Genomic DNA, 24,767 nt, shown 5'->3' with positions numbered 1-24,767 from the left:
ATTTGGTTTCCCACTAGCAACTCAGGCCAAAACATATAATTTCCTTTTATCTGAATTTCTAGAAAGCTGCTTTCTTAAATTATATGATAGAAATCAGCTCAAATACAACAGCAGTATTTCTCCTAGGATTCCAATTATGTCCAATTCTTTATTTTTGGTCAAAATTAAGTCCAAACAAGCAGTTGTCCTTTATTTCTGGCTCTGCCAACAAAGTAAATGAATCATGTATTCCAATGCTAAGCCTTTTAAAAAATGTGCCTTAAAAAAATTCTTAAGGATTTAATTGTAAAAAGGTTATCATAGCATTCTTTAAAATAGGGAAAAACTGGGAATATATTCTATGATCACCCAAATCTTCTCATCAATGTTTTCACCCTCAGATATAAGAATTTTTCCATCATGACATAGAATAATACTCTTCCAACTCTTCGAATCCATGTTTCTTTGAAATGAAGCTGCCCTTCCACTGCTGTACCAGTCACCGTTTCCCTCTCATACATCTGTTATAGCACTTAGCACCTTGCAGTAATAAAATACACATCACTCTTCCTTAGTAGAACTGCAAGTCCCAGAAGGCAAAAACTATGTTCTAATCCACCTCAGTGCTTAGCACATAGAAAACACTGAATAAATCACCAACAAATTTGGGTAGGTGAAGTTTCAAAGGGGTGAGGAGATGGCTAAAGAGTATCCAACTGATTTAAATGAAGTAAGGCTCCAGGCCTAGATGTTACATTGCAGGATACTTAACAGTATTTTTCTTTTAAGAGTTACTGTTCATAATATGAGAAATCACAGGGAAGAGGTAACAGACTCAGAATGCCCTCCCCTCAATTCTCAAAAACAAAAAGAAAAGATTCCCCAAAACAATAAACCCTGAAGCCTGGTGTCAAATAAGCAAAGGTTTTTTTTAGAGAATGGCACAAGAAAAGGTTTGGAAGTTAGAAAATGTGATGTGAATAAGAGACCTTGCCTAGAACAGAAGAGACAGGTAAATTAGAAGCTGAGATTTTAAAGGTACAGACTTTGAACGGTGGTTGGGGGTAGGAGGTTATGACTTCACTCCAGCTACACTAGTCTCATTGTTACTCTCCTAATATGACACATGTGGGCCTCCCATTGGGGGTCTGCACCCTAAATCAGTTGGATACTCTTTAGCCATCTCCTCACCCCTTTGAAACTTCACCTGACTATTCTTCTGCCTGGAATACTCATCTAATTAGATATGAATGCAGCTAACTTCTGTCATCTTCAAATCTTTGTTCAAACGCCATGTTCTCCCGTAACGTCCTGTTTAAAATCTGAACCTACCTCCTCACTCTGCTCCACTGTTTCTTCTTTCCACAGCACTTACCACCTTCTAAGAGACTTAACAAGTTAACTGAACATAATAAATAAGTAATTACCCATGTCACTCATTAGAACATAAGCTCCATGAGGGCACAATCTTTGTCCATTTTGTTCACTGATACAACCGAAGCACCTAGAACACAAATGACTGATAAATACCTGTTTAGTGCACAAAATGAATATGAAAAAGATTGTGAAGAAAAAATGAAGACGACTTGGTTATATCAGTGTAGTATAAAGGAAAAAGCTCTAGACTTGAGAGAAAAGGTCTGGACTCAAATCTAAGCTCTACTCTTACTAGGTAAGAGGAAAGTGACTATTACCTGGCAAGTGTCTGTGAACTTCAGTTACTAATCTATAAAATGGGTGATTGTGAGGATCACACAAGACAAACATGTACAAAAGCAGCAGAGCGACCATAGAATTAATTATTAATTTGAATAATTCAAAAGAGAGTTCAATGTTAAACGAATGAAAAGAGGGGCATAGCCAAGATGGCAGAGTAGGAAGACCCTGGGCTCACCTCCTCCCACAGGCACACCAAGATTATAACTATTTACAGAGCGACGATCTATGAGAATCACCTGAAGATGCAGAAAAGGTTTTCCACAACTAAAGATATAAAGTAGGAACCACATGATTGGTAGAAGAGGCAGAGACATGGTACACTCAAAACCCACATCCTCAGATAGGCAACCCACAAACAGAACGATAACAGAATCCATGGAGAGGTTCTCCCCAAGGAGTGAGGGGTTTGAGGCCCACACCAGACTTCCTAGCCTGGGGTCCTGCACTGGGAAGATGAGGCTCCAGAATGGCTGGCACTGAAAGCCAGTGGGGCCTGCATATGGGAGAGCTGGAGGAAACAGAGACTCCACTCTCAAAAGGTGCATACAAAATCTCACACACTCTTAGTCCCAGCACACAGGCAGTAATTTGAAAGGAGCCTGGGTCAGACCTGCTTGCTGATCTTGGCAAGCCTGGGAGAGGCAGGAGGCAACTGGGACTCCCCCTGGGGACAGATACTGGTGCAGACATTTTGGGGAGCTCATTCTACAGTATGAAAACAACAGTACGGGAAAGTGCCATTCTGGAGTCCTCCCTCTAGCATATTAGCACTTGGGGCTTATTTGCCCACCAGTGGGCAGGCACCCAAGACCCCCCCAGCCCCACAGTCAGCTGCCCAGGGAACCGGTCACTACCACCACCAGACCAGGCCCAGACCCGCCCACAGTGGACAGGCGCCAGCCCCAGGATTCCCCAGGCCACAGAGCCAGCCACACCAGGAATGAGGCAGATAAAGGAAACAGGGAATATGTTCCAAACAAAGGAACAAATCAAAACCCCAGAAGAAGAACTAAGCAAAGTGGAAATAAGCAGTCTCCCCAGTAGAGTCCAAGGTAATGATCATATATATGCTCAAAGAATTCAGGAGAAGAATGGATGAACACAGTGAAAAGTTTAACAAAGAGATAGAAAACATAAAGAACCAGAGATGAAGAATACAATAACCAAGATTTTAAAATACACTCAAATCCACAGCAGATTACGTGATACAGAGGAACAGATCAGCAAACTGGAAAACAGAGCAATGGAAATCACCTAAGCTTAATAGAAAAAAGAAAAAATAATTTTTTTAAAAATGAGTATAGTTTAAGAGACCTCTAGAACAAAGTCAAGTGTGCTAACATCTCATTATAGGTGTCCCAGAAGAGAGAAAGGGGCAGAGAACATAGTTGAAGACATAATAGCTGAAAACTTCCCTAATCTGGGAAAGGAAACAAACATTCAGGTTCAAGAAGCACAGATAATCCCAAACAGGATCAACCCAAAGAGGACTACACCAAGACACACTGTAATTAAAATGGCAAAAATTGGGCTTCCCTGGTGGCACAGTGGTTGAGAGTCCGCCTGCCGATGCAGGGGACATGGGTTCGTGCCCCAGTCCAGGAAGGTCCCATGTGCCGCGGAGCGGTTAGGCCATGAGCCATGGCCGCTGAGCCTGCGCATCCAGAGCCTGTGCTCCGCTACGGGAGAGACCACAACAGTGAGAGGCCCGCATACCGCAAAAAAAAAAAAAAAAAAAAAGGCAAAAATTAAAGATAAAGAGAGAATATTAAAAACAGCTAGGGGAAAGCAACAAATTACTGACAAGGGAACTCCAATAAAGCTATGAGCTGACTTTTCAGCAGAAACTCTGCAGGCCAGAAGGAAGTGACATGATACAGTTAAAGAAATAAAAGGGAAAAACCTAGACCAAGAATACCCTCCCTGGGAAGGATTTCATTCAGATTTGAAGGAGAGACTAAAAACTTTACAAACAAGCAAAAGCTAAAGGAGTTCAGCACCATGAAACCCCTTTATAAGTAATGTTAAAGGGACTTCTCTAAGCAGAAAATAAAAGGCCACAACTAGAAATATGAAAAGTACTGGGATGTCCCTGGTGGTGCAGTGATTAAGACTCTGTGCTTCCACTGCAGGGGGTATGGGTTCAATCCCTGGTTGGGGAACTAAGATCCTACATGCCACGCAGCATAGCCAGGAAAAAAAAAAAGGAAAGAAATAAGAAAAAAAAATACTAAAAGTACAAAAGGAGGGGCTTCCCTAGTAGCACAGTGGTTAAGAATCCAACTGCCAATGCAGGGGACACAGGTTCAAGCCCTGGTCCGAGAAGATCCCACATGCTGTGCAGCAACCAAGCCTGTGTGCCACAACTACTAAGCCTGCGCACTAGAACCCGCAAGCCACAACTACTGAGCTCGCGTGATACAACTACTGAAGCCCGCGCACCTAGTGCCCATGCTCTGTGACAAGAGAAGCCACTGCAACGAGAAACCTGCGCACCACAACAAAGAGTAGCCCCCACTCTCCGCAACTAGAGAAAGCCAGCGCGCAGCAACGAAGACCCAACACAGCCAAAAATAAATAAATAAATTTATTAAAAAGAAAAGTACAAAAGGAAAAATCTCATTGGCAAAGGCAAAATATACAGTAAAGGTAATGGATCGACCGCTTATAAAGCTAGTAGGAAGGTTAAAAGGCAAAAGTAGTAAAAATCATCTGTATCCACAATAAGCGTGCATCCACAAAAGAATGTAAAATATGATGTCACAAATAGTGAACATGGGGGAGGGTGTAAAAACGCAGGATTGTTAAAATGCATTTGAACTTCAGGGATCAACAACTTAAAATAACCAAGTATATATGATTGCTATATATAAACCTCACGGTTACCACAAACCAAAACTCTTTAATAGATACACACACAAAAAAGGGAAAGGAATCCAAAATAACACTAAAGATAATCATCAGATCACGAGGGAGAAGAGCAAAAGAAACAAAAAAACAGAAAAAGAACCACCAAAAACACCCCCCAAAACACTGAACAAAATGGCAGTAAGTACATACCTATCAATAATTACTTTAAATACTCCGTTCAAAAGATATAGAATGGCTGAGTAGAAAAAAAGCCAAGACCCATATGTATGCTGCCTACAAGAGGCTCACTTCAGATCTAAAGACACACACAGACTGAAAGTGAGGGTATGAAAAAGGCATTCCATGCAAATGAATATGAAAAGAAAGCCAGGGTAGCAATACTTATAACAGACAAAATAGACTTTAAAACAAAAACTAACAAGAGACAAAGAAGGATATTACATAACGATAAAGGGATCAATCCAACCAAAAAAATGACAATTGTAAATATATATATACCCAACATAGGAGCACCTAAATACATAAAACAAATATTAATAGACATAAAAAGAGAAATTGACAGCAACACAGTAATAGTAGGTGACTTTAACACCTCACTTACATCAATGGACAGATCATCCAGACAATCATAAGGTAACACTGGCCTTAAACAACACATTAGACCAGACTGAATTAACACCTATACAGAACATTCCATCCAAAACAGCAGAATACAGATTCTTTTCAAGTACACTCAGAACATTTTCCAGGATAGATCACATGCCAGGCCACAAAACAGGTCTCAATAAATTTAAGAATATTGAAATCATATGAAGCATCTCTTCCAACCACAATGGTATGAGACTAGAAAGCAGCTACAAGAAAGTAACTGCAAAGAAAGTAACTGCAGCTACAAGAAAGTAACTGCAAAAAACACAAACATGTGGAGTATAAACAACATGCTACCAAACAATCAAGTCACTGAAGAACCCAAAGAGAAAATCAAAAAATACCTGGAGATAAGTGAAAATGGAAACAAAATGATCTAAAATCTATGGAATGCAGCAAAAGCATTTCTAAGAGGGAAATTTATAGCAATACATGCTTACCTCAGGAAACAGGAAAAATCTCAAATAAACAATCTAACCTTACATCTACAGGAACTAGAAAAAGAACAAAACCCAAAGTTAGTAGAACAAAAGAAATAATAAAGATCAGAGTGGAAATAAATGAAATAGAGAGTAAAAAGCAATAGAAAAGAAAAATAAAACTAAGAGCCGGTTCTCTGAAATGATAAAATTGATAAACCTTTAGCCAGACTCAAGAAAAAAAAAAAGAGAGGGACCAATTAAATAAAATCAGAAATGAAAAAGAAGAGGTTACAACCAATACCACAGAAATACAAAGGATAAAGAGTTTACTACAAACAACTATACACCAACAAACTGACCAACCTAGAAGAAACAGATGAACTTCTAGAAACACATCTCCCAGGACTGAATAAGGAAGAAATAGAAAATATGAACAGACTGGTTACTAGTAATGAAATTGAACCAGTAATTAAAACAAAACAAAACAAAATCTCCCAACAAACAAAAGTCCAAGACCAGACAGCTTCACAGGTGAATTCTACCCAACATTTAAAGAATAGTAATACCTATCCTTCTGAAGCTATTCCAAAAAATTGAAGAGGAAGGAACACTTTTGAACTCATTATACAAGGCCAAAATCACCCTGACACCAAAACCAGACAGACACCACAAACAAACAAACAAAAATTATAGGCCAATATCACTGATGAACATAGGAGCAAAAATCCTCAACAAAATATTAGCAAACCAAATATATTAATATATTAAAAGGATCACACAGCATGATCAAGAAGGACTTATCCCACGGATGCAAGGATGGTTGATTATCCACATACACCACACTAACAAACTGAAGAATAAAAATCACACAATCATCTCAATAGATTCATAAGAAGCTATTGACAAAATTCAACATCCATTTATGACTAAAAATTCTCAAAAAGTGGGTATAGAGGGAACATACCTCAACATAATAAAGGCCACAAATGACAAACCCACAGCCAACATCATACTCAACAGTGAAAAGCTGAAAGCATTCCTCTAGGATCAGGAACAGGACAAGGATGCCCACTCTCACCACTTTTATTCAACACAGTATTGGAAGTATTAGCCACAGCAATCAGGCAAGAAAAAGAATCCAAATTGGAAAGGAAGAAGTAAAACTGTCACTGTTTACAGATAACATGATACTACATATAGAAAATCCTACAGATGCCACCAAAAAACTACTAGAAATCATCAATAAATTCAGAAAAGTTGCAGGATACAAAATTAATATACAGAAATATGTTGCACTTCTATACACTAATAACGAACTATCAGAGAAATTAAGAAAACAATCCCATTTAAAACTACAACAAAAAGAATAAATAGGGCTTCCCTTGTGGCACAGTGGTTGAGAACCTGCCTGCCAATGCAGGGGACACGGGTTCGAGCCCTGGTCTGGGAAGATCCCACATGCCGCAGAGCAACTAGGCCTGTGAGCCACAACTACTGAGCCTGCGCTCTGCAACAAGAGAGGCCGTGATAGTGAGAGGCCTGTGCACCGTGATGAAGAGTGGCCCCCGCTTGCCGCAACTAGAGAAAGCCCTCGTACAGAAACGAAGACCCAACACAGCCAAAAAAATAAATAAATATTAATTAATTATTTTTTTAAAAAAGAATAAATACCTAGGAATAAACCTAACAAAAGAGATAACAGACTTGTACTTTAAAACTATAAGACAATGATGAAAGAAACTGAAGATGACTCAAACAAATGGAAAGATACACTATGCTCATGGATTGAAAGAAGTAATATTGTTAAAACAATCACACTACCCAATGCAATATACAGATTCAATGCAATCCCTATCAAAATAAAAATACCAATTGCATTTTTCACACTAAAACAAATAATTCTAAAATTTGTATGGAAACACAAAAGACCCCACATAGCCAAAAGCACCTTTCTCTACTTGAGAAAGAACACAGCCAGAGATATTACACTCCTTGATTTCAAACTGCAGTAATCAAAACAGTATGGTACTGGTACAAAAACATACACATGGATCAATGGAACAGAATAGAGAGCCCAGAAATGAACCCACACTTATATGTTCAATTAATCTATGACAGAGGAGGTGAGAAAAAGCAGTCCCTTCAATAAATAGTGCTGGAAAAACTGAATAGCAACTTGCAAAAGAATCTGCCTGGACTATATTCTCACACCACATACAAAAATAAACTCAAAAAGGGTTAAAGACTTAAATTTAAGACCTCAAACCATGAAACTCCTAGAAAAAAACATAGGCAGTACACTCTTTGACATCAGTCTTAATACTTTTTTGGATATGTCTCCTCAGGCAAGAGAAACAAGCAAAAATAAACAAATGAGACTACGTCAAACTAAAAAGCTTTTGCACAGTGAAGGAAACTATCAACAACTGCCTACTGAATGGGAGAAAATATCTGCAAACAATATATCCAATAAGGGTCAACATCCAAACTACACAAAGAATTCACAATTCAACATCAAAAAGCCCCAAACAACCCAATTTAAAAATTGGCAGAGAACCTGCATAGACATTTTTCCAAAGAAAACATACAGATGTCCAACAGACACATAAAAAGATGCTCAACATCACAAATCATGAGGGAAATGCAAATCAAAACTACAATGAGTTATCACATCACAACTGTCAGAATGGTTATTATCAAAAGGACAATGAACAAGCACTGGTGAGGATGCAGAGAAAAGGGAACCCTTGTGCATTGTTGGTGGGAATGTAAATTGGGCAGCACTATGGAAAGCAGTATGGAGGTTCCTCAAAAAACTAAAAATTGAACCACCATATGATCCAAGATATATGCACCCCTATGTTCACTGCAGCATCATTTACAAAAGCCAAGATATGGAAGCAACCTAAGTGTCTATCAATAAGTGAACAGATAAAGAAAATATATGGCACACACACAATGGAATTATTACTTGCCATAAAAAAGAATGAAATCTTGCCATTTGTGATGACATGGAGGGACCTAAAGGGTATTATGCTAAGTGAAATAAGTCAGACTGAGAAAGACAAATACTGTATGATTTCACTTATATGTAGAATCTAAAAAACAAAACAAACGACAAACATAAAATTTAAAAAATGAGACTCATTAATACAGAGAACAAACTGATAGTGGTTGCCAGAGGGAAGGGGGTTGCAGGGGATGAGTGAAATAGGTGAGGGAGATTAAGAAATACAAACTTCCAGTTATTAAAAAAAATTAAGTTATGGAGATGTAATGTACAATTAAGGATTATAAGTCAGTAATATTGTAATAATTTTGTATGGTAACAGATGGTAAGTAGACGTAACCTAGTGATCATTTTGTGATGCATAAAAATATCAAATCATTACGTTGTACACCTGAAACTAATATAGCATTGTTAAGTCAATTATCCTTCAATTTTTAAAAGTTGGAAAGAAAAAAAAATGGAAAGAAGTTCAAGAGTAAGGGCTGAAGGATGTGACTATAGAACTGGTGCTAATACTTAGAGAAATAAGAAAACTCAGAACAGTAACTTCATTTGGGAACAAGAAAAGATAGATAATGAGTTAAGTTTCAAACTATAGCTGTGCTAAAATAGTGTCACTAGCCATATGTGCCTATTTAAATTTAAATTAATTAAAAGTATACAAAATTTAAAACTCAGCTCCTCAGTCACACTAGCCGCTTAATCGCCCCTTAATTTCAAGTGTTTAATGGCCACATGTGCTTAGTGGCTACCGTATTGGACAGTGAAGACCACACACAGAACATTTCCATCATCACAGAAAGCTCTAGTGGACGGTAATTTATAAAATATGAGTTGACAGCAGAATAGAATTCAAGTGGGTGTCATTTTAATATCCCTGATGCTGGATTCCTAAAAAGTTCAAACATCTTTAGAAGAAATGAAAAATCCAACCACATAATCAATCTGACTGGGAGTTGCAAACTGTGAATATAAAAATTAAATAATTCACATTACTTGATTACAAGGTCCTGAAATACATGAACGCTCCCCACTTGGTGGTATGAGGTGGCTGACATGGCAACTATAAATAGAGTTTGGAGAGTCCCAGTAAAGTTACTGACAAGAATCCGGTCAGCATCCTGGCCCAAATCTCTGGTTAGTAAGTTGAGATATGCTGGCAAGGCCAAATATTATTTACAACACAGTATTTTTTTTAGCGAGTGTTAAGATGATCTCACTCAAGAGGCAAAACTCCCTTGTCAAAAGTAACTGCAGTTACCTAGAATGGTAACAGCCTTCCTTAATGAGTAAGCATATTTCAACTACAGAAAGACCTAGAATTAAATATACGAATGCTTAAGAGAAGAGAATCAAAGTCAGACATTAATCTTTTTCTTTTAAGAAAGCTAAGCAAAGGGACTTCCCTGGTGGCACAGTGGTTAAGAATCTGCCTGCCAACGCAGGGGACACAGGTTCGATCCCTGGTCCGAGAAGATCCCACATGCCATGGAGCAACTAAGCCCGTGCACCACAACTACTGAGCCTACACTCTAGAGCCTGTAAGCCACAACTACTGAGCCCGCACGCCACAACTACGGAAGCCTGTGCACCCTAGGGCCCGCGTACCACAACTACTGAGCCCACACGCCACAACTACTGAAGCCTACGTGCTCCAGGGCCTGCGTGCCACAACTACTGAGCCCGTGTGCTGCAACTGCTGAAGCCCGCGCACCTAGAACCCATGCTCCACGGCAAGAGAAGCCACTGCAATGCAAAGCCCATGCACCACAACAAAGAGCAGACACCGCTTGCCGCGACTAGGGAAAGCCCACGCACAGCAACGAAGACCCAATGCAGCCAAACATAAAATTAAAAAAAAAAAAGTAAGCTGTAAACTTCAGATTTGTGCACTTACTTTTATAATAAATTTGTAAGAGTTCAATAAAGGTTAACAAAAATAAGTATATATACAAACATTTATAAATATGCAAATAAGGTTTGTACCGCCAGGACCATCACTGCTATGCGTACTACACTTTGAGACACACTAACATATCAAACAAAGCAAAGGGGAAGGGAAGACGATATTCTGGTAACAGCAATAATTCTGGTATGTAGCTAGAGTACACAGTAGGTATCAAGGAAATAAGAGACAGCCTGGAAAGGCTGATTTAGACAGATCCTCCTGGAGGATGCTAACTGCCCTACCAAGGAAACTATAATATATTCAGTAGGCAACGGGGATAATATATGCAAATGATATAGGTGGAAGACTGTTTGTTTACCAAAAAGTTTTCAGCCCTTTCCCTTAATTTCTCCAAAAACGTTCCAGCAAAACCTCCATTCTCCGGTTTCCCATGTGGAGGGACTTCAGAAAGGTAACAGTCCTGGCCTCTCCTCAGCCCTCACACATTCACTCTTTCTCATGGAAAGAGTGACTTACCTGGTTAGTGGCTTCTGAGAGGAGGCACTAAGCACCTGGGGTCAGCTGTTTTTCTCTCTCTCCAATCTATCGGCTATGGAGAGGTTATACTCTAGTCTCTCGGTGCCATGTATGAGGCTTCCCAGAGCCGACTCTGCCCTTGCAGAGGAAATCTGCCGCCCAGCACCACCTGTGACTGAGCATAGCTAATTCAGGGTAAATATTAGGTAGCCCAGATCCGAGCCATAATCTCCAACCAGCTTTATTGGTAATAAAGCTGACATTTTTACTCCATCGGTCTATATTCTGACTCTTACTTCTCAACTGATTCTGAACTCAGATGTGGGACAGAGGTATAACTAAATATTACCCCTAAAGCCCAACAAATAAAGAGAGTAAACCCTACTCAGAATACCTTAATTTGGTTTGGATTTGAAATTAACATAATCGGTTGAAGATTAGTTTATTATTAGTATCTTATTTCAGTAATTAGAAAATAAAACCAAAAGGAGTAATACTTGCTTAGCACTTGCTATTTATTTATTTATTTATTATTTTTGGCTGTGTTGGGTCTTCCTTGCTGCACACAGGCTTTCTCTAATTGCGGCAAGCGGGGGCTACTCTTCATTGCACTGCGCGGGCTGCTCATTGCGGTGGCTTCTCTTGTTGCGGAGCACAGGCTCTAGGCGCGTGGGCTTCAGTAGTTGTAGCACACGGGCTCTGGAGCACAGGCTCAGTAGTTGTGGCGCACGGGCTTAGCTGCTCTGCGGCATGTGGGATCTTCCTGGACCAGGGATCGAAACTGAGTCCCCTGCATTGGCAGGTGAATTCTTAACCACTGCACCACCAGGGAAGCCCCAGCACTTGCTTTTAAACGGTTCCATAAAGTATCTCATCTGACTACAACAGCACTCCATTTCTCTGCATCCTAAAAAAAGATCACTTAATTCATTACTAGATATTTTTATTAAGTGACCAGAAGGTAGATGGCTCTATAGTAGAAACTTCCTGACATAATGGTGTCTATTTACAGAAGATGTGGTCCATCTCAAAATGATACTTCCAATCTAAGAGAAGTATGATACCAAATAACCATGGAGATTAAGTCTTCAGGGTTTCTTATTCATTTATAGTCCAAAGATAGTTAATTTACACCCAGGCAGTAAATCCCCCATTACTTCTTCTCCTCTCCTCCTTTCTCCTCTGATCTGGCATCTTCCACAGTCCTCCTCCTTCTTTCCGTTTTATTCTCAACACCATTTTCTCTCACAAGTCAAACAGCAAAATTCACTCACAAAAGGAAACAGGTTGGTCTATCTTTTTAAACAATGCATTATATTTTCTTTTTTTTAAACATCTTTATTGGAGTATAATTGCTTTACAATGGTGTGTTAGTTTCTGCCGTATAACAAAGTGAATCAGCCATACATATACATATATCCCCATATCTCCTCCCTCTTGTGTCTCCCTCCCACCCTCCCTACCCCACCCCTCTAGGTGGTCACAAAGCACCGAGCTGATCTCCCTGTGCTATGTGGCTGCTTCCCACTAGCTATCTATTTTACACTTAGTAGTATATATAAGTCCACACCACTCTCTCACTTCATCCCAGCTTACCCTTCCCCCGCCCTGTGTCCTCAAGTCCATTCTCTATGTCTGCGTCTTTATTCCTGTCCTGCCCCTAGGTTCTTCAGAACCATTTTTTTTTTTTAGATTCCATATATATGTGTTAGCATACGGTATTTGTTTTTCTCTTTCTGACTTACTTCACTCTGTATGACAGACTCTAGGTCCATCCACCTAACTACAAATAACTCAATTTTGTTTCTTTTTATGGTTGAGTAATATTCCATTGTATATATTATGAATTTCATTTTGACAGGATCATATATTTTATAATTTATATAATAAGTACAATATAAACTAATGTTCTCTTAATTATGACACTGTATATGATCATGATCTATTCAATAACAAAAGATTTACAACTTGGATGACAAAGAAAATAGCTTGATGACAACCAAGTAGGTAATTTCCCCTAGACAACAACATCAAGTGCAGTAATATTGCATAGGGGAAGAAACGCAGCCTCTGGAGGAAGACAGATCAGAGTTGAAATGCTGTCTCTTTTGTTTCATAACTGCATGACTTTAGACAAATTAACTACTCTAAGCCTCTACTTCCTCACCCGTAACATACATATAGTGTCACCTCCTTTTCAGAGCTACTCTGAAAATTAAATGAGATAATGTACATATAGCCTCAGCAGGGTACCTGGTATATTAGGACTTAATCAAATTAAAACTCCTATTACTACTATTACTAGAATTCCTAGCTAGGAACTCAATGCAGGCTAAGTATTTCATTCAGCATAACTACTAAAATAAGCTCTAATTTTGCCAAATGACATTAAATTGTAAGTCAGGTCACTTGTGCAAATAACCTTGTTGCAGAAATGCATCAGCTCTTACAGGCTTCAGATGTCCTCCTGGGAAACATTTACAAGAGGTTAACTCAGGTTTTTCCTTCTGGAAAATATCTACCAAGGTTTCTGGTAAGTGTTAAATAATACATTATTTTTTAAAGAATGGTGTGTATAAGTAACAGTATGGGCAAGTAAATTAAGTAATTAATAGCTTTCTTAATCAGATATTATTTTGATCTGAACCATAAGAGTTTATAACCTCTGTAAAAACTGCCATAGAACAGTTCTGACTAACACAAACCACAAAGAGGTTGGAGCCAAAATTACAACTGGAGAAGTGGTTATCAGTATGGAGGGACAGATGTGAACAAGGGCTTTTTCCTTCTCTTTTTCATAACACTACAGTAACTTAAAAAAAAAAAGGAAAAAATCCAAAACCAAGACATAAAAATGTCACATATTTAGTTGACATTTATTATGATTTTTAGGGATCTAAAACTCCATTCAGAAGCAAGAGCAAAAAGAAATTGTTCATGGAGTAACATGCACTTAAAGGAAAACAGAGGTCCAAAAGTAAACCATCATCCTCAAAACTCTACTATGCAACTTCAAATAATGAGAATATATGTTCCTGGATAGAAGTAATTAGAACCAACTCATAGGAGACCATGTGACAAGTGTAACAGGTTTTAAATATCACCTAATGCACTAACTTCCAAAATGCAAATCCATCCTTTCCTCTCTATTCTCACTGCCATCATCTTGGTTTAATCCTTCATTATTTCTCACCTGTTCTGCTACAACAGCCTCCCCGAATGGATCTTCCAATATCCATCCTCATCCTTCTCCAATCCATTCTGAACACTAGCCAAAGTGACTGCTCTCAAACCCAAACCCAATCTGATCATGCCCCTTCCCGGCTTAATTCCTTCAAAGGCTCTCCATCATCTATCCTCCTACATTGCTTCATTTTTTTCTTCATCATACTTACCATCATCTGACATACTGTGTCTGCTCACTATCTCCACTCCAATTAGAATGTAAGTCCATAACGGCAGTTTTTGTTCAGTTATGTGTTGCATAGTAAGCAAACATTCACACTAAACGAGTGAAAGAATGAATGGACTGATGACCTACAGGCCAAAGGCCTCCATGACCTGCTTGTGCCCTCCTCTTTTCACTTTACTCCCACCTCTACCAATACTGAATTATTTAGTTACCTAAATACAAGATGCACTTTCACAGCCCCCTGCTTTGCCATGTGCTATAACTTCTGTCTGGAATACAAACTCCCCTCACCTTCCAATCAACCTTCCACACTATCATCCATATTTTTAAACTGTCTTCAGAAAGCTTCCCCTGGGCCTCCCTGGTGGCGCAGTGGTTGAGAGTCCGCCTGCCGATGCAGGGGATGCGGGTTCGTGCCCCGGTCTGGGAGGATCCCATATGCCGCGGAGCGGCTGGGCCCGTGAGCCATGGCCGCTGGGCCTGCGCGTCCGGAGCCTGTGCTCCGCAACGGGAGAGGCCACAACAGTGAGAGGCCCGCGTACCACAAAAAAAAAAAAAAGAAAAAAAAAAAAAGAAAAAGAAAGCTTCCCCTGACCCCCTAGATAAAGTATATCACTCTTTCTTTCCTTTGTGCTGCATCTATACCTGTATCTACATTGACTCTACCCAAAATGTACTGGCATGTGCATCTCCCTTTCTGTACTGAATTCTTTGAGGCCAAGGACTATTATCATCTCTTTACCTCCAATACCTAAGAACCTAAGACAGTAGGTCATAAAGCAACTACTCTATAAATGTTGAGTAAATTAACATGCATGACTACTCGGTAAGAGGAATGAAAGCATGGAGTTTCAAGAAGTCACTCCTCCAATTCCATGATGATAATCAGTCATGAGATAAAAGAATTACAACCAATGACATCATCCAAGGTAATAAAAGAGAAGGAATTATACGAATACTACACATCACCAAATGCTTCCAAAATAATGACATATAGTCACACTCACACTTTACTAGATATACACACTGGCTCCTTCCTGCTCCATCACTTGCCTTCCCTTTAGGCTCAGTTCTGATGTTGGCAAACTGAGCCCCAGCTAAGCAGTAGATCACTCTGTGAAGAAGCTTCTGGTGTTCCACCGAATACAAGTTTTTGTGTTCCCTCATATTTTGATTCAAACTTTAAAACAGTTGTACAGGATTAAATTTTACCACTAGCCACACTTAATCCTGAATGAAAGACCAGAGCCACTGATGACATAGATTACATACAGTTGGGCCTTCAGTCCATGGAACAGCCACAGAAGGCCTCCCGGACCAGTCACCTTCAGCCATGAGAAGCCTCATCCATTACCCCAATGTGCCTTCCAAGCATTACTATTTTTCTCCAAATGCTGCAGACAAAGGCCCCTAAATCCAGCCTTAAGGAGCACCTGTCCTAACTACTTAGTTCTGAGAGTGTGAACCTGCACATAAATGTACAATCACACAGATGCACACAAATGAATGGACATAAATGTACATTAAGTCATTAGAAAAATTAAAAGTTTTAAATCCAGTCACAGCCAATATAACTTCAAATGAAGCCAGAGGCCAAGATGTGATCCTTGATTCCTTCCTCCCCCACCACTCAGTAACCAAGTTATGGAAAATTTACCTCCTAATACTTTTTTCAAATACTTTTTCAAACATTATGCCCTAGTTCAGAATCACAGCATTTCTCACTAGGATAATAGTCTTCTAAACGGTCTCCATGTCTCTGGACTCAATCAAAACTGCATCTCCCATTTGTTGAGGGGTTATGAAACAGGCATTGCACTAAGCGCTTGATCACTTTATATTTTCCAATTCTCACAGCAACAATGCAAAGTAGGAATTATTGTCCTCATTTTCAAAGATGAGGGGTCTAAAGCTCTGAGAGAGGTTAAGTGACTTGCCCAAAGTCATGCAGCTGGAATTGTGAAGGAGAAATTCAAACTCAGATCTATGTTTCCAGAAACTATATGTTCAGCTGCTTAAACCTTCAATTCAATCGTCAATGTGACCTTTCTAAAAAGTAAATGTAATCATGTTTTACCCCACATAAAATCCTGCAAACAAGACCACATCTCCAACCCTCATCCCAAGTCATTCTCACCTCCTCCTGCAACACTTAACTGTTGGCAATTCAACCTCTCACTGCTTTACCTGTGAACACAGTCTTTCCACCAAGAATGCTTTTCTCTGGACTTCCCTGGTGGTGCAGTGGTTAAGAATCCGCCTGCCAATGCAGGGGACACAGGTTCAATCCCTGGTACAGGAAGATCCCACATATCGTGGAGCAACTAAGCCCGTGTGCCACAACTACTGAGCCCGCGTGCCTAGAGCCCGTGCTCCGCAAAAAGGGAAGCCACCGCAATGAGAAGCCCGGGCACTGCAAGAAGAGTAGCCCTCTCACCACAACTAGAGAAAAGCCCACACGCAGCAACAAAGACCCAATGCAGCCAAAAAAAAAAAAAAAAGCTTTTCTCCTTTGGCAGGCTCCTTCCAATACAACCTTCAAGATTTACTCAGGCAATCCTTACTCTGGAAAGCCTTTGCCCTAACAAATAAATACCCAAATCCGGGTTAAGTGACTATTTGCTACGGTTATCAGCTAAGTTTCTTATCTCACTGTGTTATAACATTACTTTACTAGGCTATCAGTTCCTTATGAGTAAATACTGCATTTTTAAATCTCTCTATTCTTAGTGCAGTGAGCATGTATTGAAAGAAGGACTCATGAATGTTGAATTAATGAATGAATTCATCGGAAGCAGTACTGCTTAAGAATTTGGCCCTTAAGTCAACTTGACGCACTTTCGAAATCTAACCTGCCACACAGTGTACCTGCCAATCCTGCAGCAGGCCTCTAAATCTTGTTTATTTCTTCATCTGTAAAATGAGAGATAACTGCACCTACCTCATAGTTTGGAGAGGAGTAAAAGAAATCACAGATTTAGCACAATCCCTGGCACATTGAAAGTACACATTAAACATTAGCAACTTTTTTTTCCACTTTAAAAGTTTATCCATGTTGACAAAACCACATCTCAAAAAATAGCTTTTCCTTGTGGCTTCCATCAGAGCTTAACATTTCGCCAAAAAGTCGTAGTCAAGATGCCTTACAAAAAACCTCAACCACAGACAAGGATCTTTCACCTTCTGGTTATACCAGAGCTCAGTAGCTACCACCACACCCTAAATCACTAACTAGTGTCCGCTGTTTATTGCTTCTAACCCACCCATCGATTTCCTCCCTCAAAGTCAAAGACCATGTCCCTAAGCAAGCAGAAATCTACCCCACAGAAACCAGTCAGCCGCACCTTCTTCCAGAAACCACTTCTCCCCGCACCCAAGCTTGAGCGAATTAGAAGAGATCCATCATTTAGTACGAACCTAAATTTCTTTAGAGGATCACAATAAAACCCCTTCTATTTATTCCAAGACCTTGGCTTCCAAAGTATTAATTCCGTACAGAGAATGAATTTCTCGCATTATGAATCCAAGAAAAGGTCCCCTGAAAGCCTTCCCCAATAAGAGTTCTTCAGGTCTAGTACTCTCAAACAGTCACCAAAATCCACCATTTCATCCGTCCCCCTTACTGACAGAGTCCAGGGTCTCATCCACGCTCTCTTAAAACCAGATGGTCCGCACTTTCAGGGACCCGAATGCCTTCCGCCCACCCGTGTCACCTCCCTTCCCATCTCGCCGGTGCCCTCCCTCAGCACAGGCCCGGACTGGTCCCTCACCGCCAGCTCGCTCCACAGAGCCGCTACTCACCGCTTCTTGGGGATGGTGCCCGACTCCTGCGCGGCGGGAGTGGCAGTGGGCGCCGCCGTGGCGGCCGCCGCCGCCGCCGCTCTCCGCGCTTTGCACTCATTGGTACTCAAAGCCTCCTGGGGCCGGCCCAGCAGATGGCCCGAAAGAACCCGCAGCCTCCGCCCGGCGCGGTCCCGCTCCCTGTCCACTGCAGAACCGGAGCCCGCGCCCGCGCCCGTCCCGCCCGCCGCAGCCGCAGCCACCGCCTCCGCCATGGCTTCCGCCTTGTGCCGCCGCCCGGGACCGCTGGGCGCGGGTGAAAGGTCACTCAAAGCTGCGCCCGGCGCGACCATTCGTTGCGGCGCATCCCGGCAGCCACCGCGGCGACTGGGCGGCGGGTGCCATGCGCCTGGAGCTTCATAGTCTCAGCTCCCGCCCACCGCACCCGCCCGCCTCCGCGGTCACGCCCCAGACCGCCGACACCTGTCAAGCAGGTGAGTTCGAGCAGTCCCGGGGTTGGTTCGGCCCGGGATGGGCTAGACCGGGAGCCAAACCGCAAGCGTCCCCGAGGTGTCCTAGTGCCCTGGGTGGCCTCCTCGAATGTGGCCTGAGCCTCTGGAGTAGCTTTCGGGAGCAAACGCCTCGGAGCAGGAGACATGGGCGGTGCTGGGGACCTGACGAGCAAACCAACGCCATCCTTTCCTGCTGCTCCACCTCTGCTCCCCCTTCCTGCGGAGTCACTAAACTAACTCAAAACTGATTCGTGCCTATAACCATTAGAGCAAATAGCTATCATTTTCTCGTCGCCTACTTCGTGCCTGGCGCTGTGCTTAATGCTAGATCTCAAGTAAGTAATCTCCATTTTACAGATGAAAAAACTGAGACTCCGAGACACTAAGTTGCCCGAGGGCGTGCAGCTAGTAAATGCTAATGCTAAGTTGCAACCTTGGTTCTCTTTCCGTGGTTACTGGGTGCTGTGCCCTTCCTTTCCCTAATGGTGCCAAAGTTTTGTGTTGCTAGAGATAGAATTACTCTACAGCTGCTCTTACGACTTCTCATTTAATCTACAAATTGACTTCATTTCTGGAGAGTGGCACCTGGTGAAATTAGGGGCATATCAGTAGGACAGTGCTCCACAATCGTTTTCAGCCAGTTGATTAGATACACTTTCATAAGCCACCTTGCAGACCTCAGCCATCAGAAGTAGAGTTCCTTTTTGCATAATGTGCAAAAGATAAGTCTTGGGAATGGCAAGAGAAAGGGTTGCCATAAGCATTCTAAGCCCAGTGAAGTCACCTCCTTTCTGAAGAGCCACCTTCTTGCTAACACAGTCTCTGTGAAAGAGTTAAGATATTCCAGGAGTTATTTGACTGATAGAAAAGAACTATTTAATAGTTCTGAGACAATTCACGCAACAGTGAAGAGGACTTGGTTTGTATGCCTGATCTCCAGATCTTAAGAGAGAGTTCAGCGTTAAGCGTCCAGTCTAACTGCAGAATCCCTGAGCCCCACTCCTGTTTAGCTGCTGCTTTAAACCACTGGCTATTTCAGATAGACTAGGAGTGAAAAAAGGGGGCAGCAATAGTAAATTGCTGAGTGCTCTAAGGAAAAAACTCAAGTCTGAGAGTTCAGCAACTCTAGTCTTTGAGCTTCTCACACTCTATCTAGATGTTTCTAGAACAACATTGAAACACCAGCTAGCACATTTGCTCGCAGTCATGTAAAATGCATAGATTTCTAGCCAAAATGCTGTATAAGCAACAACTTCATCAGAATCTTTTTGGAATAAAACAGATCTATTAATTTTTGCTTGACTCCCAGAGAGCTCAGTCTAATACTATTGGCATGCCTTAAATGTAAATGTAGTTAACTGACTTGTACAGTCTTTTCCATATTGAGGTTGAACATGCTTCTTGCCAACTCTCAGGAGACAAAATTTATAAATTTTGCCGATATCAACAGAATAACGAAAAGCCTTTTCTCCTGGGTGATGGAAAACTTGATGTAAACCAAAATTACAGTTTTTGTGTAAGCCATTATAGCTGTGGAAAAACTGCTGATTATATATATTTCAAATATGTGTACGGTAATGAAACACATGTAGGCAGTAAAAACACTTGTTGAGAGCCTATTATGTAACTAACTCATGTGCTATGAGATGCAAAAGTACTTAAGCCTATGCTTCATCTACATGGTAGAATTAGCTAGTTAGGAGTTAGGATATATGTGGGGAACAAACTGTGTGATACTATCAGGTGGAATAAGTGTGATGTAGGTGACTGTGGTGAAGGATTTCCTAACCCCTCTCCTTTCAAGAGCAAAGCCCAAACAGAGTGCCCTGATACTTATTTCATGCTACCTAAGAGGAACAAATGTTTCACATGAAGCATGGTCCATTGAGATACCCACCAAAGGCAAAACCTCAGTGATATCACATTCAGGAGGGCCATCTCTGCAAACTTATTCCTTCTGAGTCCTGGAACACTTGGCCCTTAATAACCTAGATCCCCATGGAGAGGAGACCATAAGTACAGATTCAAACTGTGAACCCATAACATGTGGAATTTAAATGGAGTGGCCTTTATTTGCATTTACAACATCTCTTCTAATATAAGGCACACACAAAAGTGAAATTAACTCCTGAAACATGCACCAAATTTCTTTATTGCACTGACTTTCATTACTTATCTTATTACTTTCATTACTTACAATTAATGGAGTTGTTTCCAGTTTGGGACTACTGTGGATAAGGTTGCTATAAACATTCTTGAATATGTCTCTAGGTGGACGTGTAGATGAATTTCTGTAACATACCCATCTAAGAGTGGAATTTCTAGGACATCAAGTATGCATATATTTAATAGATAATGAAATGCCAAACTTTTCCAAAGGGATTGTACAAAATCGATTCCAGCAGCATGGGAGAGTTCCCATATGAGAGTTCTGACATGTTATTGTCAGTCTATTTAGTTTTAGCTATTATATACTATTATCTTGTTATGGTTTTAATTTGTGTTTCCCTAGTTACTAATGAGATCAAGTGCCTTTTTGTGTGTGTTTATTGGCCATTTGGATATCATCGTTTGTGAATGTGTAATAAAGATAGATCTCCTGTATTACCTTCTAGAAGCCTTACAGTTTGTCCTTTCACATTTACACCTACCATTTACCTGGAATTGATTTTTATTTATGGTGTAGAGATCAGGTTTCTTTTTTTTTTCCGATATGAGTATCCAGTTGTTTCAGCACCACTTGTTGACAATATGTTGTTCTATAATACATAGCCACCTTTGTCATAAATCAAGTGTCCATATAGCATTAGTCTGTTTCTGGGCTCTGTATCCTACTCCATTGGTCTTTATCTACCTTATGCCAGTATCACACTGGCTGAGCTACTGTATATTCTTTTAGATCTTCTACATACAGTTATATCATTTGTGAATAATAACAGTTGATTTCTTCCTTTCCATCCTCATACCTTGTACTTCTTTTTCTTGCTTTAGCCAATTGGCTAGGGCCTCCAGTACAGTGTTGAAGAGAAGTAGTAGTAGCGGCACCTCTATGTTGTTCCTGATTTCAAAGGGAAATCCCTCAACACTTCACCATTGTTTGAAGTGGGTTGCTGAGTGTTTGTTTTGTTTTGTTTTTTAACAAACGTTTTCACAGGTTAAGGAATTCCCCTTCTAATCCTAGTTTGCTGAGAGTTTTTATCATGATTGGATATTGAGTTTTATCAGATGTTTTTTCTGCACTGGTTGAGATGATCATAGGATTTTTCTCTTTTATTCTGTTAGTATGGTGAATTACATGGATTGGTTTTCCACTGTTCAACCAACCTTGCAATGCTGGCATAAACCCAACCTGATCATGATATATTGGCCTTTTTATGTATTACTGAATATAGAGTAGTATTAAAATTTTGTTTAATATTTTGTGTCTATGTTTACAAGTAAGGTTGAAACATGTCAGGTTTTGCTGGCCTCATGAAACATGCTAATGAGTACTTCTTTGTTTTCAAGGCTCAGGAAGAGTTTGTGTAAGATTGATCATTATTTCTTCCTTAAGTGTTTGCTAAAATTCACCAAAGAAACAATCTGAACCTAAAGTTTTATAGGAAGTTTTTTATTAAAAGATTAAGTAGTTTAATGCTATTCAGATTTTCTATTTCTGCTTGTTTCAGTTTTTAACAGTGTTTTTCTAACACATTGTCTACTTCATTTACATTTTCAAATTTATTGACAAAGTTTTTCGTAGTATCTTCTATTATCATTTAATGTCTGTAGGATCTTTGGTAATGTCCCACTTTTTAATTCCCAACATTGGTTATTTTGCTATCTCTCTCTTTTTTTTTAAAATCAGTTTGCCAGGCATTTAACAATTTTATTACTTTTTTAAAGGACCAACCTTTGACTTCGTTGATCCTATTATATGTATGCTTTATTTTTTATTAATTTCTGCTAATATTGCTTATCATTTCCTATCTTACACTTTTTTTCTAATTTTTTGAAATGAATGCTTAGCTCATTGGTTTCTCAGACTTTCGTTGTGTTTCTTTTCTGATATATGCATTTAGGACTATAAATTTCTCTATAAGCAATTAACTTCAAGTTTCAATAACATTATTTTCATTATTATTCAGTTCCAGATAGTTTTCATTTGTATCTGAAAAGAATAATTTGTATTCTCTCTTGTTTAGGGGTGCAGTGTCCCCCAAATACAAATTTGACCTAATGACTGTCATGTTCAAGTCTTTTATATCCTGATATTTTATTTAATTATTTTATCAATTATTGAAGTATGTTACGATCTCCCACTATCATTATGGATTTATATCTTTTTCCTTGTACAGCTAATCTTTCTTTTCTGTACTTTGAAGCTATATATCAGATATGTCAAAATTATTATATTTTCCTGATTAATTGAACATTTTATAATTATCAGATATCTCTCTCTTTTTTCTAATACTGATTTTTGTCTTAAAGTTTAGCTACACCAACTTGTATGTGTGTGTGCAGGGCAGTGGTGGTCTTATCCTATGACTTTTAATCTTCTTGTATTCATATATTTTAGATGTGTCTCTTGTAAGCAGCATTTAGTTGTTTTCTTTTAGGAAGTATTAGCACATAATCTTGGATCATTTAGCCTATTTAAATTTAATTCACTTACCAATATATTTGGTGTAATGGCTAAGAGAACTAGCCTCATTGCCAGACGGACTTGGGTTTGAATATTGGCTCCACCATTGATCAGATGTGTTGTCTTAAGCTTGTCCCATTAATGTCTTTGGGCTCAGCTCCTTGTCTGTAAAATTAGGATAGTAATAGCTAATTCCCAGGGGTATTAAAGGATTAATGAGAAAAAATATAGTAAATCCTAACTGCTCTTATGGAAGTGGGAATGAGACTGGTATAAGGATGACAGCCCTCCTGCATAAGTTAATGCGTGCTAGAGGGAAAAGAAGTAAGGTTGAACAAGAAATGTGAGACCAAATCTGGGGAGCATTGAAAACAGCAGAAGAGTAAACGCTTGATCTGGTGGAAGTTATTTTAAGTTCTTGAGCAGGGAATTATCATGACAATCCTGGAAAGACCACTACTTTGGAATTCATTCTCAAGTGGAAGTCAGCCTATCAGGTATACCTGAGAAGCTGTCCACAGTTGTAAAAAGAAGCTCTACCAGCAAGTGATGAAGACACAAAGAACTCCTACAGGGACTTCCCTGGTGGCGCAGTGGTTAAGAATCCGCCTGCTAATGCAGGCGACAGGGTTTCGATCCGTGGTCCAGGAAGATCCCATATGCCACGGAGCAACTAAGCCCGTGCGCCACAACTGCTGAGCCTTTGCTCTAGGGCCCGCGGGCCACAACAAGAGAAGCCACGGCAATGAGAAGCCCACACACCACAACAAAGAGTAGCCCCCGCTCCCCGCAACTAGAGAAAGCCTGTGCGCAGCAACGAAGACCCAATGCAGCCAGGAAAGAAAAAGAACTCCTACAAAAGAAGTTAGTAATGTTTTTGAATGAACGGAAAGTATTGAACTGTGCTTAGCTGTCTGCTCCAGTAAAGGGCACTGAGTTAGCTCAAGAAATGAAGATGTTTAATGTGAAAATGGCTACAGGTGGTTATGCATTCTATTGCAATACCATTCTATTTCAGGATGTCACAATCACCCTATGTAGGGTAAGGAGGAACTGCATTAATTAGCCAAATTATTGGGCTAGAGTTGAAAGTACTTTATGTTTTTTTGCTACTCTGCTACTAACTTGCTATGCAATCTAAAACTGTTTCTTCATTTCTTGGTACTTTAGGTAAGAATAATTTATGGCCTGCCTACCTCTCACATTTATTACAAAATGATAATTGTGCAAGGACTTTGGAAACCAAAGTCAAAAGTTACTTTAAAATAATTATTTTCTTTAGAACATATAAAATCAAGATTTGCTATTTATCAATTAATACTCTAAACCAGTAAACTTTTAAACTTTTGCTTTTAGGTAAACTTA

At 40.0% G+C, this 24,767-nt stretch overlaps 2 protein-coding genes across 2 annotated transcripts in view; one reads left to right on the top strand and one right to left on the bottom strand.

Annotated features, from left to right (window-relative positions):
• Positions 1-18,634, bottom strand: part of AGPS (alkylglycerone phosphate synthase) — a 141,678-nt gene extending 123,044 nt beyond the window's left edge. Inside the window, exon 1 of the mRNA XM_082630379.1 lies at positions 18,288-18,634. Coding sequence (XP_082486505.1) covers positions 18,288-18,619 — 332 coding nt within the window. The 5' untranslated portion in view covers positions 18,620-18,634. The remainder of the gene's footprint in view (positions 1-18,287) is intronic.
• An 11-nt stretch (positions 18,635-18,645) lies between these two features.
• LOC309809313 (uncharacterized protein) overlaps positions 18,646-24,767 on the top strand; it is a 63,342-nt gene continuing 57,220 nt past the window's right edge. The window contains exon 1 of the mRNA XM_082630383.1: positions 18,646-19,113. Coding sequence (XP_082486509.1) covers positions 18,670-19,026 — 357 coding nt within the window. The 5' untranslated portion in view covers positions 18,646-18,669 and the 3' untranslated portion in view covers positions 19,027-19,113. The remainder of the gene's footprint in view (positions 19,114-24,767) is intronic.

The sequence above is a fragment of the Mesoplodon mirus genome, assembly GCF_964341445.2.
Source record: "Mesoplodon mirus genome assembly, chromosome: 8".
Classification (NCBI taxonomy): domain Eukaryota; kingdom Metazoa; phylum Chordata; class Mammalia; order Artiodactyla; family Ziphiidae; genus Mesoplodon; species Mesoplodon mirus.
This window is presented reverse-complemented; position numbering and strand designations above follow the sequence as displayed.